Genomic DNA, 13,559 nt, shown 5'->3' on the forward strand with positions numbered 1-13,559 from the left:
TTTTTTTGTTTTGTTTTTCTCATTTTAAGTTAGACGACGACGAAAAAAAATAAGATTAAAACGATTACATATATATAATAATAAGAATGGTTATAAGTATGCATGATGTATGATGTATGATGTATGATGTATGTATATTTTGTTGTTGCTGTTGTTGCGTTTCGCGATCGCAGTTGATCGGCTTGGACGCGGCTCTTCGGGGTCAGATTTTTCAAATCAATGCGAATCGAATTGAATCAAATTGAATAGAAGCTTTTAAGTACATATTATAACATTAGTTTAAGTGAATGTAATTAATTGATTAATTAAGTTTAATTAAGTTTTGCAAAACGAACACAATACGAAATACAAATACAATTTAGCATTTAAAGCAGCACATATAGGCTTGATTATGCTATATGTACCTAGGTATTCAGAATAAATTCTTTAAAAATTATCATTTTCTTTATATGCGTGTATTTTAATTATATTTGCTTTTCAATTTCTTTATATATATATATATAGAAATATATATATATAAATACTTTTTTTTTGGTTTGCTTTTTCTTTTAGTTGCTTAGTTAAATGAATAAACATTAAATAATTTAGTTACGTAATTTTAATATTCAATTTAGTTAAATATAAAAAAAAAAAATTTCAGTTAATTTAAGTATTTTTGTTTTCATTAATTTGATGCATTGCGCTTAGTCAATCTAAAGAGATGTTGTCTCTTGTTGTTGCTTTTGTATTTGTTGCCTCTTTTAAGCTTTGTTTTAGGTATTATTTGTTTAAAAAGTATTTTTTTTTTTTTGTTTAGTATGTTTGTGGTATTTTTTGTTACGTTGTTTGTTCAATAAACTTAAATTGGATAAATGATGTAAGTGCTGCGTGTAATTTCCCACAAAAGTAAACATAATAAGTATTTAAATTTTCGCTAAGATTTCATTAATCATTATCAATCAATCAATCAATCATAATAATTTCGTTTAGCATACAAATCAATATAGGTAAAAGCACACACACACACACACACAGATACACATGTATGTGTTATGGTATGTGTGTGCATTTCAATTATGACTACAACTCGCTGTCAAATGCCATAGTTACTTTTCTTTATCATATTTTCCTGCTACCTTATTCTCGTTCATCGTAACGAGTGTTTTCTCTTGAATTTTTCTGCATAGAGTGAAAGGGAGATTCGTTCCAAAAATAATAGATACATTCAGTTTGGTATATAGTTTGGTTGACTGTGCAGAGATTGCCCTTAAGTTGTTTTGGTTTTGTTTGTCTTAAAGCTAACCTGCAGCACCCGATTGCCCAGTGTATAGCCGTTCAGCGATTGTATGGCCACCACAGCCTCATCATAGTTGGTCATGGTTACGAATCCGAATCCCTTGCATTTGCTGGTCTGCAGATCGCGTATTACCTTGACCGATTGCACAGCGCCAAACGGGCCAAATAGCTGCCACAGCACATTCTCTTCAGTCTCTGGCGCCAGATTGTAAACGAATATACACCAGCCGGATCCGGTCATTGCATTGCCCGGCAATATCGAATTGGCCAATAGATCACCAGCCAGCGGTGAGTATCTGTTCAGTTCATTAACATTTGATTTGTGGTTTGGGGTGGAGAGAATTCAAATAGATTAGTTACACACATTAAGTTAATTGATTCGTTAACAATAGGAGTTAAGTACTTGAGGTTGTATTCTTTGTTCAGTTTATGGTACATACATATATATATATATGGTATTATATATATATATATATATATATATATATCCACAACAAAACGTGTCGTTCCCTTCTGGAGTATAACACTTAGGAAACTATAAAACGCTATGCTGGGTATGTATAAGTATAAAAGATTTTGAATTTGGCTTTGTTTTATTTTTTTTTATTTTTTATTTTCGTATATACCCTTACAGTTTGCTGAGGCGATGGATTGGTAATATCAGTACCTGATAAAACTGTGTCTATCTGTTCTATATTCGTTTATAATTTAATTAGATACCCTTTTTATCATTTATATTCAAATTTTAAGTATTGAAGCTTTTTACTGTGTTACTCAAATCTATTCCAAATTGGATTAACTTTTTATTTAGTTATTTTCCAAAATTTGCTACGTCTTGGAGGTCTTGTATTAGTTACTTCAAAATCAGACTGTTATTATTATAATATATCTTTTATATGGCAAACAGACCTAAACGCAGGCATATTTCTATTTTTGCAACAAAATTATAAATAAATATTAATTTAATTAATGATCAGACTATGAGAGGAAAATCTCAATAATTTAACTTTTATGCAAACTACAAAATAAATAAAAATAAGTTTCAAGAAAATGAAAACCTGTTTCCATCATGTTCTCTCTCTCTCCCTCTCCCTCTCTCTCTCTCCGACTCTCTCTCTCTCTCTCTCTCTCTCTCTATCTCTCTCTCACTTTTGCCCTCTCTTGATTATGCCATAACCTAAGACGACTGCATCCTCGAGCTGCTCAGTCTGCAAGGGTATTTGAAAATCGGCATGCCGCATTTGCAACAACTTTTCTGGTTTATAATATCATGTGACATGCTTTCATAGTAATTTTGCTGGCCACTATTACACTGTGCTGCAAAAATTTTCATTTTGATGGCATTTTTCTATGCACACAATACTCCTTAGCCCAATTGATTGTTCGTTTAAAAGCACAAGCATGTAATTGTCGCTGGTTTGGTGACAAAAAACAAAAAAAAAAACAAAAAAAAAACAAATTAAATAATATAGAAAATATATATATATATACGTATATATAAACAGACTTTCGAAAGGAATGTTATTTGTTAACATATAACGTATACACAGTGATTAAATAGACTCTTAAATCATATGGGCACTTTCATGTTAGAGGAAATCAAAAGAGTTGAGAATTGATGCATGCGCTGTAACAGAACGGAATGAATCGAAACGTGGCAACAAACACAAGAAGCCGTCATGTGAATGCTAGCTAGTTGTTGAAAGGATATAAGAAAAGTTACGTTTAGGAGTTGTACTTGAAATCATAGGGTATTCGGGTATTCGGGTATTCGGATATTATGTAGAACAATTACACACAAACATTTAAGCTAAACATTTAGTATTACAAATTGTATTTCTTTTCTTTTTATAGTAAATCAAAAAAGTAAAACAGCAATCAATATATATGTGTGTGTGTGTCTGTGTGTGTGTCTCTGTGTCTGTGTGTGTGAAATGAATAAGTCGAAAAATTCACCTTTGCAAACCCTTGTTAATCGCTAACATGGGACTTTTTCCAATGCTAAAAATGATGACAAATTTGTTGTTGTCAAAGAAAAAAGAAAACCGAAATATGCCACATAAGAGGTAGTTAAATTAGAAACAAAGTCATGTAAAAGTTATGTTAAATCGATAAGAATTCGAAATGAAATTATAATAATATATAAATATTTGTTACATATGCTCAAATAATATATGTTGTTTATCAAATTGATTTCTAGTTTCTAATTCATTTTTCCATCAACGACTTTGTGGGCGGCGTTTCTTTTGAATCCCGCACGAACACGGATCGCTCAGTTTCAAGCGAACGCGTCGTACTATATGTATATACATATATATATATATATATATATATATATATATAGTGAATGGTATATGGCCCCGATCTAATAAATGTTGCATAGGTTTTGAATGGATGCTACGCACCTGATACGTCCGGCGGATGGTAGGGCGCCGGCCAGGCGGCGGGTGGCCGCTGCTGCTTGGGGCGTCAGGTAGGCGGTTAGGGGTGGGGCGATTTGGGCCTTGGCGCTATTGCTTGGATTGTTGGCGAATTTGACGGTTATCGGTTCGGCATAGCCCTTGGGGGTTTTACCGTTTAGCTCCTGAATGGCGCGTTCGGCTTCGTTGCGTTGATCAAAACGTATAAAACCGACACCCTTCGATAGACCTGCCGATAGATTTTGTTATGCGTTATCGTTATCGATAGTTGTTAATGCAAAAAATTACCAGAAATATTATCACAGAGTATACGAGATGTTATTATTTTGCCAAACGACGCAAACATCCCCTCCAAGTCTGGTTGTGATAGATTCTTCGGAAGACCCGATACATATAAATTAGCACCCTTTATAGATTCTGAGCTTGGACGGGCGTATGATACTTTAATAACCTTATTCTGCAAACGCAAGCCGTTCAGGGTATTCACAGCCTTCTCAGCATCCTCGGCGCGCACATAGTTAACGAATCCATAGCCCAGGCTTTGACCTACAAATTGCTGTTAATATAAAACTGAAAAAACAGATATCTATAAATACACTTACCCTGCTGCAGAGCCGGATTGAGTGCGGTCAATGATGCTGGCAAGACTGTAAAATGAATTTATCAAGTTCGACATGTTATTTAAATCATGTTAACGATTATGTTAAGCTGTGCATGCTAAATATGAAAAATTAATTAAGTTCTTAACTGACAGTTTTTGATACTTAGTTGCTGTTGTTGCAGAGCTTCTTTGCACTCATTCAATCAACTTTTCACTTAACAGCTGTCTAAAATAATACTCGCATGTTAATAACAGCGCGCTTTTCAGCTACAGCCCTGTTAATAGTTTCACACTCCTTAACAACTGTTAACTTTATACATATATGATAACAGTTAGACTTAGCACTAACGGGCTGTCCGGCTTTGCCCGTGCCAAGTTATTTTCTTCAAATTGTAGACATTACTCTCTTATTCATTCCCTTTTAAATAGTTTACATAGGACTTGTAAAAACTTGGAAACAGAAGGAGATTTAGTTAAAAGGCTGAAGAATCCCAAGAGGTAACATCCGTAATTCCCTAGAAGCCTTTCCCCATTTTTCGAATCTGATGGTATGTGAAAGTATGAGTAAGTCTAACCAAAGCACACAACTCAAAGAGGCTTGAGATTATGATTTCCTGTGCAATCATTTGATGATCTATATTTTGAGTTGCAAAGATGCACCTTATAAATTCGTTGTCGTGAAGCTCAGAATTAGGAACCCCTTTGAAAATGTATATAATGCACAGCTACGCTATTTTGTTCATTATTGGTTCTCAACATCTTAAATACTGCATATTTTTGTAATATTTAACTCAAAGGCAAACAGAAATGATTATAGAAGGTGAATCAGCGCAAACTGCCTTGTAAATTTACCGCGAACATGGCACAAGTAATAATATATATGTATAAATAAACAAAGTTATGCATGCTGTACAGTAAAGTTATAAACTACTTAATGCTATTTAGTGTAGTTGAATTATTAGAATATTGGTTAATATTTACCCAAATTACCTGAGACTTTATCACGCACCAGTTTGCAACTCTCCAACTCACCAATGCTTGAGAAGAGCGATCGCATCTCCTCTTGCGTCATGGTTTGTGGCAAATAGTTGACTATCAAATTGGTACGCGACTCATCATTGCTGCCATCCACGGAGCCATTTGCGCTCCCGTTCTTCACAATATCCATTGCGTTGGTCATGTTCTCGTCGCTGTTGCTGTTGCCGTTACTGTTAATGTTGCTGTCGCTCTTGCTGTCGCTGGTGCTGTCGCTCTTTCTGTCTTTCTCTTTGCTGTCGCCGGTGCTGTTAATGTTGCAGTCGCTGTTAATGTTGCTGCTGTTAATATTGCTGTCGCTGATGATATTGCTGTCCGTGGTGCTGTTAATGCTGCTGTTACTGTTGCTGGCTATGTTGCTGTTTTTGTTGCTGTTAGTGTTAATGTTGCTGTCGCTGATGTTGTTGCTGTCGCTGTTGCTTTCGCTGTTGCTCTCAATCTTGCTGGTAGAGTTGGCGTTGCTGTTAATGTTGCTGGCCGTGGTGCTGTTAATGTTGATGTTAGCGTTGCTGTTAATGTTGTTGTCGCTGTTGCTGTTGCTGTTGCTGTAGCTGTAACTGTTACTTTCCTCAATTTCTGCGCTTGGCTATACTCGGTATTTGATGTTGGTTGGTTGCTTGCTTGCTTGTGCTTAGTATATAATCTCACTGCTTGTTTTGTTACGCTTAGAATATATGTACTTATTTCTTGGTTTTTTTTTTTTTTTTTTTGTAGTATTATTTATAAAGAGCTTTGACTGCGCTTTGCACAAGTCCCGTGAAGTTGTTTGTCGCAAGGTTTTTGTTTATCTTTCTGCGAATTGTTGTTCTTTTGTTTATGACGTTTGTTTGTTCTTCTCTACTTTTTCTTTTGTTTTTGGGTTTTTAGATCAACTACGATCGCAAAAAAAAATAGTATTTTATTTAGCTTAAGTTCATTTGTTTTTGTTTTTGTTTTTGTCTTAAACCGTTCTTTGGCTTTGCTTAAAGTTTAAAATTTAATTTAAGTTTGAAGTAATTTCTTTTCTTTTATTTTTTTTTTTTTGTTTTAGTTGTTTTTAGATAAAAGAGTAAATTTTGCTAATGGTTTTGGTATTTCTTTTTTGTTTTTACTTTATCCGCGTTTCTTCGCTCAACTGTTCGCCTCTTGAGTATTTGAGTTAATTTTTTATTTATTTTGTTATATATATATATATATATATATAAAATTGCAAAAATGCAAAAAGATAGCAATAAATGTTTTGTTTTCTTTTATTTTACTTTTACTAATTTGCGCTTCTTCCGTTTTGTTTTGTTTTGTTTTTGTTGTTGGAACTTAGTTGTTTTTATAAGAAATATACATACATATATAATATGGTATATGTATTTATTATAATGTTGTTATACGTTTAAATATGATTATTCGTTATATTTGTTGTTGTTGTTCTTCTTCTTCTTCTTCTTCTTGTTATTGTTGTTTTGTTATGTTAATAGTTGTTGGTTTTGTTTGGTGGTGTTTGGTTTTTCGCTTTGCTTCGGTTGCAGTTTAAAAATCGTTCTCATCGATTGATTATACTCTTCCTCCTGTTCTGGGCTGTAACGCGTCTCTGATATATGATAAGCCTCTGTTCGATTGCTCGCTCGTATTTTTACTCAATCTGCAAATAGATAGCACACACATCAGTCTAAATTATCTCACGTTAACGAGCTTCACAAAAAAAAAAAACAAAAAACCAAAAATAAAAAGAGAAGTTCAGTCTGAACCCCCATTGATAAGCGCGTTAAGCAGTCGAGTTGGCCGGGCCTCGACGCAAAGAAAAGTCACCCCCAAAGACATTAGGCTAATGCTCAATCCGATATTTGACATATAGTACCTATAGCACACACACACACACACACACACACACACACACACACACACACACACACCCCGGCAGGACCAAAAGCCCGAAATCTGTTTATCATCAAGTTTCTTTCTTCTATTTTTTGCCATTCATCTCTTTTTTTCTTTGTCAGCTGAAAACTTTGCCTAATGGCTTGGAATTTAATTAAATTGTTTTTGTGTTTTTTTTTTTTTTTTGTGAAATGCGCAAAATGCGAGTGGCTCAGCGGTTCGTTGGGACTCGCACCACAGTGGGTAAGTACTCGAAGCATTCGGTGCACGTGCACTTTAGCGCCAGCTTTCGGAGTTAATATGAATACCCTGCACACTGTAGAGCTTATTAGTTTTGAGAAATGCGGCAAATTGAAAGAGTTTAAATATTGGAAAAAGTCAAAGCAGCTTTCTGAGTAAAAAGTCAAGCTTATCAAACGAAATGTGTTTCTTAAGTGTATGCATGGTATTGTTTTGCCTATAAGTATTAATTTTAATAATAATAATCATTTAAATTATTAAAACTAAATAAATTTCATAATCAATCTAGGCATTTTGTACAATTTGAATACATTTTTGCTATGCCAAATTTTGTATTCAATCTTCATACATTAATTATTTAATTTTGATTATTATTATTTTTTATTGTTTTTATTCTATATCATTTTAATTGATTTCTATTAATAATATTTATTATTTATTATTATTACTATTTTCATTATTATTATTTTCTTATTATTATTATGATTTTTATAAACAAGCCGTTGACAAATCTAAAGTTTATTTACAAAGATTCACAGTTTAAAGATTAAAATACTTAGGAAAGTTATAAATAATTGCCTTTGGTATTATTTAATATTTTTTAAAAACACAAAACATCTTCTAGCTTTGAACCATAATTTCTATCTAATATAGATCTATTTTTCGCGGCACAAAAAACTTTACATCCCTTTTCAAATTTGATGCTGAAAATCGAATACTTTCCATAGGAATTTTGTAATTGAATAGATTTGCCTTTTTAGCATTATTTTTTTTTGGCATTTGTAGCGTATCATGGAGTCGTTTCAGCTGCAAGCAAAACATATTTGGCATGCAATATGCAATTTAGCACAACAAAATGCAACTGACTCTAAGAGGACTGCATGCGATTCCAATTGGAAAAACGCGTGCCTGGTTTGGTCCAATTGGAAGCACATTGAGGGGTTGAAATATATAGACACAGACTGAGAGCAAGCGGCACGAGCGAGGCAGAGAGAGAGAGGCAGAAAAAGGACCCCCGTTTTTAGCTAGCTACGTAGATCCTTGTGTGTGGTTGCGTGTGAGGCTTAGAATATGAAAAGGGACCGCATTGAAAATAGGGTAAAAAAAACAAACGAAGCGGCAAGTCGCGTAACCCGGACACGGGACACGGCACAGGGGACAGGGGACAGGGGACATAGGACATAGGACATAGAGCACATGACACAGGCTGCTGGCTTGTGTTGGGCTCAGAATTCGTTATGGGATTTTGCTGGCTTTGGGCTCGTTTCGCCGGGTTCAATGAACCCGTGCGCGTTGCGGCCAGTGTTTTTTGGGTGTTTTTCCATTTTCGGTCTTTGCTAGTTTTCGGCTTTGCTCTGAAAAGGCAGCAGATCAATGGGTTGATGTTGTTGTTGCAGCTATTGTGGTTGCTATTCTGTTGCATGTGGCATGTGGCAAGCGTCTGAAACAGCTGTTGCGGCTGCGTTCAATGAACTCAAAGGCGCAGCTTGAAAAGGCCCACACAGGACAACAACAAGAGCCACAACAACAAGATAAAGCTGAATAAGAGGAACACACACACACACATACACACACACACGCACACACAGCACTTGAATGGCGAGTGCCAAGCAAAAGGCAAAGCAAAACAAGTCAAAGTCAAAGCCACGAAAAAAAAAAGGAGACAAGCTCAAACAAAGAAAGTGCACCCAAAAGTGGGCGGGGCGGGGGGTATGTCAAAGGAAGCGAAGAGCAAAGAGCACACACACACACACACTGGGCTTTTAATTGTGCTGCAACATGGCGTGATGCTGCAGCTCGGCACCAGCTACTCACACCCCCCCCCCCCCTCCACCCTCCCACACCACTCATCCACACCCCATCAGACCACCCGCCAGACCAGCAACTCCTTCAACAGCCAACCCCAAACGGCCAGCGACCCTGCCAAAGACAACGCTGCCGTGTGTGTGAGTGTGTGTGTGTGTGTGTGTGAATTGAATGAGCAGAAAATATAAAAAGAAAGAAGGAAAAATGTGTAATTGACACTTTTGCGCCGATATTTGTGACCTCATTTAAAATGTGTGTCGCACAGAGCCTTGAGGTGGGTCACGGCATGTCTTGGGCAGGCCAAGGGTGCAATAGAAGAACGGCAATTGAATAAAATTGAAGAGGCCAGCAATAGACAGAGCGAAAAGCAGAAAGAGACAGATATTGCCAAAGCAAGCAGACAGACCATAGAAGTTAAGGACGAACCGAAAGAGAGAGCACGAGCAGAAGACACAGTGAATGAAGGATTAGACAAGCGTGTGCAACAAGCAGGGAAGAAAGCAGAGAAGAGAAAGAGCTGAAGAATTGAAAAGCCGGCTACTGTACCACCTTCGCGTTAGCTAAGAGAAGCCTTATGAAAGGAAGAGAGCGAGAGGCAGCTAAGGAATAGAAGAAAGAGAAAAGGAATTAGGAAAGATTTGGATAGTGAGAAAGAGAAAGAGAGACAGACAGTCAGGAGAGATCAGGCAATTAGCAAAGAGAGCACGAGAGAGAGAATATAGACAGAGCGAGAGGGAGATAGGCATGGAGAGAGAAAGAGAGAGAGAGCGAGAGAGACAGCTGCATTCCTTGATATGCCTTAGTTATACAGAAAATCAATTCTGCCTAACTTTCGCCGGTTAACCCTTTTCTACTTCACTCTCTCACACTCTCTCAGCATCCGATGATCGCAGTTTATCCAAAACTACTCTAGTGAAAATCCTCCCTCCAGTAAGCTCTACAGCTCGCTATTAGCACAGATGCAAAAGTTTCAGTTTTGTTATATTTTTACTAAACAAATGCCCATTTAACGATTGCTGTTGAATTACAGATCTTAGAGCATAGCATTTCTATGCTAGCAAAACATTTTTATTTTACTGTTTTGCTCAAAATTTCACACTGTTTACACTTAAAAAAACGAAGCACATGAAAAAAAAGAAACATAACCACAAACAAAAAAAAAAAAACCATACACTGTTATAACTGTTATATACTTACAGATTTTTGCAATACTGTCGACACAGACACGTAGAAAAAAAGATAGCAAAAAAAAAATCGCTGACGTCCCGGTGTTTGGGGTGAGCACAAAAATGAAGAAGAAGAAGCAGCAGCAGCAGCAGCAACAATACAACTTTTTGGTTCTATTGATTGCAAGACGTTCGCTCGCTCGCTCGCACACTCTCACGCTGGGCGCCTGGTCTGCAGCTGCTATCTCGCTCTGGCGTTCGCCCACACACACGCTTGTTGTTGTTCTTGCTGTTGTTGTTGTTGTTGTTGTTGGAGCTTTAGCTGTAGTGTGCTGCGTGATTGTTGTTGCTGTTGTGGTTTCTCTGCAGACACAACTTAAATGTGGCTTAGCTTTTGCACAGTGTAACAAAAAGCGAAAAAAATGAACAAATTTGACTAGGACAGTTGAACACAATCGATGCGTTGTTGTTGTTGTTGTTGTTGTTGTTATTGCTGCTGCTTAACAATTTAGCTCGGCTTTTAAATGGGTTTAAAGTATTGCAATTTATGGGGCCCGACACGAGTGTTAAAAGCGAAACGTAACGAAACGAAAGTTGCGATAGTTGGAGTACATATATATATATATTATATATAATATATCAATCTGGTATATTGCACAGAGAGTCATGCACAGTTATTGCGGTTGCAGTTGCAGTTGTGTTGTGTCTGTGTTTCTTAGACTATTATTATTCGATTTTGTTAGTTGTTTTTTTTATTTAGTTTTTGTTTTGTTTGTTTTTTAGTTGGAAAAAACCGAGAACACAACAAATTCGTAACTGAATACAACACAAAAACTGGTGCAGAGGAGTCAAAAAATTATAAATGAATGTTCTCGAATGAGAAACACAACCGAATGGAATCAAAACCGAACGAAAGCAACGAACGAACACGTACGACTGAACAGAAACCAGGCGCCGCCGGTCGCGACTCGTATCCTGCGTATCCTTTAACGACGCCCCACACCACCACACACGCACGCACACACACACACAGAATGAGAGCGACAAAGAGAAAGAGTGCCAGAGCTTAAGCAACCACCCGGCGAGCGAGGCATTCCAGCTCGCGCCATCTCGCTCTGCCACGCACAACGCTTAGCGCCAGCCGGCTGTGATACACACCCTTTTGCGCAAGCGAACTAGCCATACAAAAGCGTGCGCTCTCGCTCGCACGCACTGGCTTGCGTGAGAGAGAGAGTCAGAGTGCATGTGTGTGCGTGCGTGCGTGTGTATGCCCAGCAGAGTGGGTGGTTGAGGCTGAGGGGCTTTATAAACAGTAGGTTGGGTGATTTTGTGACATGCAAGATATGCAAGTGTATACACACACACACACACACACACACACACACACACACACACACACACAATCTATATGTATGCCTATATAGACGAAAATCGTAGATGGAGGCTATATACTTTGATATGCAAAGCAGATTAAGTACCATCTGGCGCTCATCAAGTGGAAGAAGCTTTCTAAATGCCACTTTCAACATGAATGTAAACAGCTCTTCGCATATTACCTAAAGTCCAGGTGTCTAGCTAATTAAATTGAGCTGCGAGATCGAAATTAATTGGAATAACGAGAACTTGCAAGAAACTTAAACCTTACATAAGTTAACTATTGCTCAAACTTTGGAGGAAACTTTAGTTTTTGAGCCATTTGCCTAGTTGCAAGAGCTACATAGACTCGGATCTTAGTTAGACAAAACCAAATTCTTATTAGAGTGCCGGAAACAAAAATGTTCCTTCTATGCCAGATGTGATATATCGTTTATTTTTAAACTTTGTGGAATACTTATGGGTGGCTTCATGTTATACATATAGGTTAGTCCGATTTTGTTATGATCTTAATAAGGCAGTTTTACGTAAATCTCTTCAAAGGCTAAAGCCTCTTCCACACAACTCTGTACTCGACCGATTGTTCCTATAAAAGCCTTATGGCACAAATATGCCAATCTGGTCCGGTTCGATGTGCTTCTGGAGAAGTAAAATAAACTAGATATTGTGGGGCCTCCGCTATTTTTTTGACCCGATAAAACCCATAATATGGGCAAACATATGTTTGAGAAGTATCAATATATTGCACATTAGGAACCGCATTAGGGCTTAATGGAGTATATTTAGGCCTGATTGAAATACCACTGTTAGATTGCAGTATAAATTATAATCAGGTTTCTATTAAGAATACGAGAAATCAACACAATTGAGGAAATACGCGTAATATATGCCCACGTTTTTCTAGCATTCATACGTAAAGCACCAAAAAAACAATTCTCAGAAAATGCAATTTCATATATTTACATCTATATCTATATATAGCTATAGATGCCTACGTTTTTGGATAATAGCTTGACAATAAAAAGGAAAAAAAAAATAGAAAGAAAGAGAATTTCGGCAGGGCCGCAAACACAACCCCTGCTCCAATATCTGATGTTCTCCGACATAACACGCAATAAGGATACGCTACCAAGAAAGAGTGAGCGAGAGCGTGAGAAAGATAGAGCGCAATAAAGAGAGAGAGACAGAGAGAGAGAGAGAGAGATAGAGAGAGCGAGAGAGGTTGTTTTGCCGGCAGCCGGTTGTCTGTGCTTTCTTTTTTTTGCCCGGCGCGGAGAGCCGGAGAGCAGCACCTTGCAGCAGCAGTCTATTAATCAGAGCCACACAGACACTTGCCACACACACACACACACGCGCGCGCTCTCTCTCTCTCACACACACACACACACACAGTCGTCTTGCTTATGATAAATAATAAAATTCAACGTTTTGGGTTGACAACACCGAAGATGAGCAAAAGTTGGTTGGAGCTGAAATTGCCAGCGGGGTTGGGGGGGTTGAACGCAGTCAACCTAAACATCAGTCGGTCGCTTTTGTTGGTTCTGGGAGTTCTGGGTGGTTCTGGTTGGTTTTGGGTGGTTGCTTGAGTGGCAACCGTTTGCATTTCTTAAACATTCCATTTCCCATCCCTCTTGTTTGTGTAAACATATATGCATATATACATATATTTTCTTTTTAGCTCCCAACTCCCCATTGCTTTGCAATTTAAAGTGTTTCTTATTATTCGCATAGGCTCTTCAAGATAATTCCGTTTATCTTTTGACCCAATTCGTTTTTGGCCTCGGGGTGGTT

General features: G+C 37.3%; 1 protein-coding gene across 2 annotated transcripts; it reads right to left on the minus strand.

Moving 5' to 3' along the window:
- Positions 1-1,077: 1,077 nt before the first annotated feature.
- On the minus strand, positions 1,078-6,163 carry LOC115767401 (ELAV-like protein 2). Of its 2 annotated transcripts, none has more exons than XM_030711666.1 (5): positions 5,287-6,163; positions 4,298-4,342; positions 3,984-4,241; positions 3,681-3,924; positions 1,078-1,571 (listed from the first exon to the last, which is right to left on the minus strand). In XM_030711666.1, exons 1-5 carry the CDS (start codon positions 5,474-5,476, stop codon positions 1,247-1,249), a joined length of 1,062 nt encoding a protein of 353 aa, XP_030567526.1. In that variant the 5' UTR covers positions 5,477-6,163; the 3' UTR covers positions 1,078-1,246. The 2 variants fall into 2 exon arrangements, with proteins under 2 accessions (XP_030567526.1, XP_030567524.1); XM_030711664.1 differs by having other exon boundaries at positions 5,278-6,163.
- Between the last annotated feature and the right edge of the window lie 7,396 nt (positions 6,164-13,559).

Source organism: Drosophila novamexicana, unplaced genomic scaffold, assembly GCF_003285875.2.
Source record: "Drosophila novamexicana strain 15010-1031.04,08,12 unplaced genomic scaffold, DnovRS2.1 tig00001385-arrow-arrow-pilon, whole genome shotgun sequence".
Lineage (NCBI taxonomy): Eukaryota > Metazoa > Arthropoda > Insecta > Diptera > Drosophilidae > Drosophila > Drosophila novamexicana.

Bases quoted from the DNA above. Each gene is read 5' to 3' on its own strand.
- LOC115767401 (XM_030711664.1), bottom strand. From the start codon at position 5,476: ATGACCAACGCAATGGATATTGTGAAGAACGGGAGCGCAAATGGCTCC. The intron at 4,343-5,277 runs GTAAATATTAAC...TTCATTTTACAG, and splicing joins TAAAGTCTCAGGTAATTTGG to TCTTGCCAGCATCATTGACC. The intron at 1,572-3,680 runs GTGCGTAGCATC...TGAACTGAACAG, and splicing joins CCATCCGCCGGACGTATCAG to ATACTCACCGCTGGCTGGTG.